This window comes from Leptodactylus fuscus, chromosome 4 (assembly GCF_031893055.1).
Source record: "Leptodactylus fuscus isolate aLepFus1 chromosome 4, aLepFus1.hap2, whole genome shotgun sequence".
Classification (NCBI taxonomy): domain Eukaryota; kingdom Metazoa; phylum Chordata; class Amphibia; order Anura; family Leptodactylidae; genus Leptodactylus; species Leptodactylus fuscus.
In genome coordinates, this window is record NC_134268.1 from 1,304,288 (window position 1) to 1,310,287 (window position 6,000).

General features: G+C 56.6%; 1 protein-coding gene across 4 annotated transcripts in view; it reads right to left on the reverse strand.

The window, feature by feature from the left end:
• Positions 1-4,731, reverse strand: part of PLEC (plectin) — a 180,924-nt gene extending 176,193 nt beyond the window's left edge. For all 4 annotated transcript variants that reach the window (XM_075269962.1, XM_075269959.1, XM_075269960.1 and 1 more), the window contains exon 1: positions 4,670-4,731. In XM_075269962.1, coding sequence (XP_075126063.1) covers positions 4,670-4,705 — 36 coding nt within the window. In that variant the 5' untranslated portion in view covers positions 4,706-4,731. The remainder of the gene's footprint in view (positions 1-4,669) is intronic.
• Positions 4,732-6,000: the final 1,269 nt, after the last annotated feature.

Genomic DNA, 6,000 nt, shown 5'->3' on the forward strand with positions numbered 1-6,000 from the left:
CAGTACACCCCGTCACTATATCCAGTACACCCCGTCACTATATCCAGTACACCCCGTCACTATATCCAGTACACCCCGTCACTATAGTCAATACACCCCGTCACTATACCCAATACACCCCGTCACTATATCCAGTACACCCCGTCACTATATCCAGTACACCCCGTCACTATACCCAGTACACCCCGTCACTATATACAGTACACCCCATCACTATATCCAGTACACCCCGTCACTATAGTCAATACACCCCGTCACAATATCCAGTACACCCCGTCACAATATCCAGTACACCCCGTCATTATAGCCAGTACACCCCCCTCACAATATCCAGTACACCCCGTCACTACATCCAGTACACCCAGTCACTACATCCAGTACACCCCCTCACTATATCCAGTACACCCCCTCACTATATCCAGTACACCCCGTCACTATAGTCAATACACCCCGTCACTATATCCAGTACACCCCGTCACAATATCCAGTACACCCCGTCACTACAGTCAATACACCCCGTCACTATATCCAGTACACCCCGTCACAATATCCAGTACACCCCGTCACAATATCCAGTACACCCCGTCACTACAGTCAATACACCCTGTCACCATCACCGATACAACTCATGGCCACAAACGTATAATGTGGCATAGAATATTGTAATATTACTGCAATCATGTACAAATACCATACACCCAGGGACAGCGCCATACAGCCCATAGACAGCACCATACACCCAGGGACAGCGCTGTGCACCCCAGAGACAACACCGGACACCCCAGCGACAGCGCCGGACACCCCAGCGACAGCGCCGGACACCCCAGAGACAGCGCCATACACCCCGGCGACAGCGCCATACACCCCGGCGACAGCGCCATACACCCCGGCGACAGCGCCGGACACCCCAGAGACAGCGCCATACACCCCAGCGACAACGCCGGACACCCCAGAGGCAGCGCCGGACACCCCAGAGGCAGCGCCGGACACCCCAGAGGCAGCGCCGGACACCCCAGAGGCAGCGCCGGACACCCCAGAGACAGTGCCATACACCTGGGGACAGTGCCATACACCCCAGAGACAGTGCCGGACACCCCAGTGACAGCGCCGGACACCCCAGAGACAGGCCTTCATGTAGGCGGGAACTGAAGCAGCCCCCCACATACCAGAAGTCGGGGCTACTGGGGGGCGCATTTGCTGTGCCAGACGTGCACTTTGGGGGATGTGTTTGTTGCACACCTTTCGGGTGTCACGTTTGGTGTATGATGTGGGGGGACGAGTATGAAGGGCAGTTTGGGGGACACGTGAGGTTGGGGACATGGGCCGGGCACAGCTTGGGGAACATATATGGGGTGTATCTAGTAGATGTTTGGGGGGGTTGGTCCATGATTTGGGGGAGGTCTGCGCCATGTCTCAGTGGTCACATGACTGACAGACACCCCAGGGTGAGTGCCCTCCACCCCTATTATTCTTACCTGCTCAGTACAGGGGCCACAATGTGCAGGGGCCCCTCCAGAGCACACCGCGCTCCCCCTCCCCTCCTCCAGCCTCTGCAGTGCTGTATGCAGCTGAGGGGGAGGTAAGGGTTAATGCTGCCTGTACCCCCATCCTCCTCCACAGCCCCCTCCCCCCGCACTGCAGATACTGTACAACCAGTAATATAGGGGGGCAGTCACCCCAATACCTGCAGGAGACAGGTGACAGCACCCCCATGTCCCTGCCATCCGCCCCCTCCTCAGGCCCTGTCACCGCATCAGCCACCCCAGCACCCCCGCCCGACCCTCACCGCCCCCGCCCACCTGCTGTGGCCCCTCAGAGCCCCCTCCTCACCGCAGCAGCATCAGCAGCCTCAGCACCCGCCGACCACCGCAAGGAGCCATCCCCGAGCCGGACTGAAATACTGCGGGGAGGAGCCAGACCCGGCACCGCCCACCACAGGGGGAAGAGGCACGCCCACCAGAGGGAAGGAGGCACGCCCACCCCGGCCCGAGATCCTGGAAGGACTGAGACTGACTGATAGAGAGAGACAGAGAGAGACAGACTGATAGGAAGAGAGAGAGACAGAGAGACTGATAGAGAGAGAGAGAGAGACTGATGGGGAGAGACAGACTGATGGGGAGAGACAGACTGATAGAGAGAGACAGAGAGAGACAGACTGATAGGGAGAGAGAGAGACTGATAGAGACTGATAGAGAGAGAGAGACTGATGGGGAGAGACAGACTGATGGGGAGAGACAGACTGATAGAGAGAGACAGAGAGAGACAGACTGATAGGGAGAGAGAGAGACAGAGAGACTGATAGAGAGAGAGAGAGACTGATGGGGAGAGACAGACTGATGGGGAGAGACAGACTGATAGAGAGAGACAGAGAGAGACAGACTGATAGGGAGAGAGAGAGACTGATAGAGACTGATAGAGAGAGAGAGACTGATGGGGAGAGACAGACTGATGGGGAGACAGAGAGAGACTGATGGGGAGACAGAGAGAGACTGATGGGGAGACAGAGAGAGACTGATGGGGAGACAGAGAGAGACAGACTGATGGGGAGAGACAGACTGATGGGGAGAGACAGACTGATGGGGAGAGACAGACTGATGGGGAGAGAGAGAGAGACTGATGGGGAGAGACAGAGAGAGAGAGACAGAGAAAAAGAGACTGATGGAGAGAGAGAGACAGACTGAGGGAGAGAGAGAGAGAGAGACTGATGGGGAGAGAGACAGACTGATGGAGAGACAGACTGATGGGGAGAGACTGAGAGACTGATGGGGAGAGAGAGAGAGATGGGGAGAGACAGAGACAGACTGAGAGAGAGACAGAGAGAGACACTGAGAGAGAGACTGAGAGACAGACTGATGGGGGGAGAGAGACTGATGGGGAGAAAGAGAGACTGATGGGGAGAGAGAGAGAGATGGGGAGAGACAGACTGAGAGAGAGACAGAGAGAGACTGAGAGAGACAGAGAGAGAGACAGACTGATGGGGAGAGAGACAGGCCTAGAAAAGAGACAGACCCTTCAGTAGGGCCCCAGGTTGGCAGCGTTTGGTGATGTGACAGTCTCTGTATACTTCTGTATAATATGTTGTATTCTATTACGTTACAGTTCACACCTCGTAGTCCCACAGCCCCAGGTTCAGGCCTCTGCCATATAAGAGTGACTGCCTGGAGAAGAGAGGTGAGACCTCCCTGTGTCTGGAGACCGTCCATGTGTGCAGGACCTGAGAACATGGCCATGAATAAGGAAAGGGATGTAACCTAGGAGAGCCTTCTCCCGACCATCCAGGAGACCTCCCCACCATGATGGCCACAGTGACAGCGAAGCGTCCCCGAGACCCGAACATTCACATTCTGTGTCCACCATCAGGAAACTCCTCAGAGCTCATCCCCATTGTGGCCACAACCCTCAAAAAGTGAGAGGACAAACACAGAAAGTGGGGGCAAGTGCGAGCGCTGATCAGACAAGGAGGTGACCCCGAGATATGTCCGGCATGACAGGAGGTGGAGAAATAATAAGGAGCAACACTGGGAAGAAGAACAAGAACTGGCTGAGCTGTCCAAAGCAACCAGTCACAGTCCATAGCAACCGATGCAACGTAGCTAGGATTTTGTATTCTGCTCCTGAAAAATGAAAGCTGTGCAGTTATTGGTTAATGGGCTGTTATTGGTTACTATGGGTTGTTATTGGTTGCCAGGACCACAAGGGGCCACTGTGATAGTAATGAATGAGGGGTCTGCGCCTGTGCTATGGCCGTCCTGAAGACACGGAGGACCAGCACAGTATTATACTGGAGCACTGAGTATTACACCAGCACTAGGTGGGGGCCCCGGTGGCCCCTGTCCAGTATTACACCAGCACTAGGTGGGGGCCCCGGTGGCCCCTGTCCAGTATTACACCAGCACTAGGTGGGGGCCCCGGTGGCCCCTGTCCAGTATTACACCAGCACTAGGTGGGGGCCCCGGTGGCCCCTGTCCAGTATTACACCAGCACTAGGTGGGGGCCCCGGTGGCCCCTGTCCAGTATTACACCAGCACTAGGTGGGGGCCCCGGAGGCCCCTGTCCAGTATTACACCAGCACTAGGTGGGGGCCCCGGTGGCCCCTGTCCAGTATTACACCAGCACTAGGTGGGGGCCCCGGTGGCCCCTGTCCAGTATTACACCAGCACTAGGTGGGGGCCCCGGTGGCCCCTGTCCAGTATTACACCAGCACTAGGTGGGGGCCCCGGTGGCCCCTGTCCAGTATTACACCAGCACTAGGTGGGGGCCCCGGTGGCCCCTGTCCAGTATTACACCAGCACTAGGTGGGGGCCCCGGAGGCCCCTGTCCAGTATTACACCAGCACTAGGTGGGGGCCCCGGTGGCCCCTGTCCAGTATTACACCAGCACTAGGTGGGGGCCCCGGTGGCCCCTGTCCAGTATTACACCAGCACTAGGTGGGGGCCCCGGTGGCCCCTGTCCAGTATTACACCAGCACTAGGTGGGGGCCCCGGAGGCCCCTGTCCAGTATTACACCAGCACTAGGTGGGGGCCCCGGTGGCCCCTGTCCAGTATTACACCAGTACATGGTGGGGGCCCCGGTGGCCCCTGTCCAGTATTACACCAGCACTAGGTGGGGGCCCCGGTGGCCCCTGTCCAGTATTACACCAGTACATGGTGGGGGCCCCTGTCCAGTTACCTTTGTTTGCACCTTCTCGGCACGCACTGCTGCCATGGTCTCCCTTTGTGTCGTCCTCGCCTCCTCCATGGGCCGCAGTCGCCTTCTCTTCTTCTTCGCGGCCTTTTTTTGCTTCTTCTATAGAAGGAAACAGATAATTGACAGAACATGAGGGGACGAGATACGGAAGGACGGGAAAAAGTCGCCATGTAGGTAAGATATAGCAAAAATAGCGGAAACCAAACTCCTAGGCCTCATCGCCGGCTAATAGTGACCCACAGCAACCAATCACAGCACAGCTTTCATTTCTTACATTAGCTATAGTACAAGCTGATTGGTTGCCATGGGCCGTACTACTAGTCACATACATGGAGGAGGCCGAGACTGTACAAAGAGAACAATCTATATATACAGTATACACAGATATAACATTTGTTATCAGCCATGCCAACAGATATTTTTAAGATGAGGTGACAGAAAATGAAAGTTGCAGATTTTCGGCCTCCCTGGATTTAGCGCTGTTCACACCTGGACCGGTCCTTAATAACAGGGATCATTGTGCAGGTGGAATTATTGTCTCTCGCCCACTGAAAGTAAATTAATCCAAAAATTGCAGAAAGCTTTGTTATATGGTAATAGCTGGATAATCTGGCCCCAAGGACAGTCACATCCGCCCGCCCCAGAGTGCTGGATATCAAGCCACTATTGTGCAGCCCGGTGTATAGGTGCGCGGCAGTCTCAGCTTGGCCAGGGGTCACACAGTGCATTTTGTGTTGCTTTTTTTTTCATTCATAGCATCTTTAGAGGTGCATGCAATAATAACTGGTCCATATCACACGGTATATCAGCTGTCCAGCGCCCCCACAGCCCAGCAGGGTCACTACTGCCCCAGCGCCCCCACAGCCCAGCAGGGTCACTACTGCCCCAGAGCTCCAAAAGCCCAGCAGGGTCACTACTGCCCCAGTGCCCCACAGCCCAGCAGGGTCACTACTGCCCCAGAGCCCCACAGCCCAGCAGGGTCACTACTGCCCCAGAGCCCCCACAGCACAGCAGGGTCACTACTGCCCCAGAGCCCCCACAGCACAGCAGGGTCACTACTGCCCCAGCGCCCCCACAGCCCAGCAGGGTCACTACTGCCCCAGAGCTCCAACAGCCCAGCAAGGTCACTACTGCCCCAGCGCCATCACAGCCCAGCAGGGTCACTACTGCCCCAGAGCCCCCACAGCCCAGCAGGGTCACTACTGCCCCAGCGCCCCCACAGCCCAGCAGGGTCACTACTGCCCCAGCGCCCCCACAGCCCAGCAGGGTCACTACTGCCCCAGCGCCCCCACAGCCCAGCAGGGTCACTACTG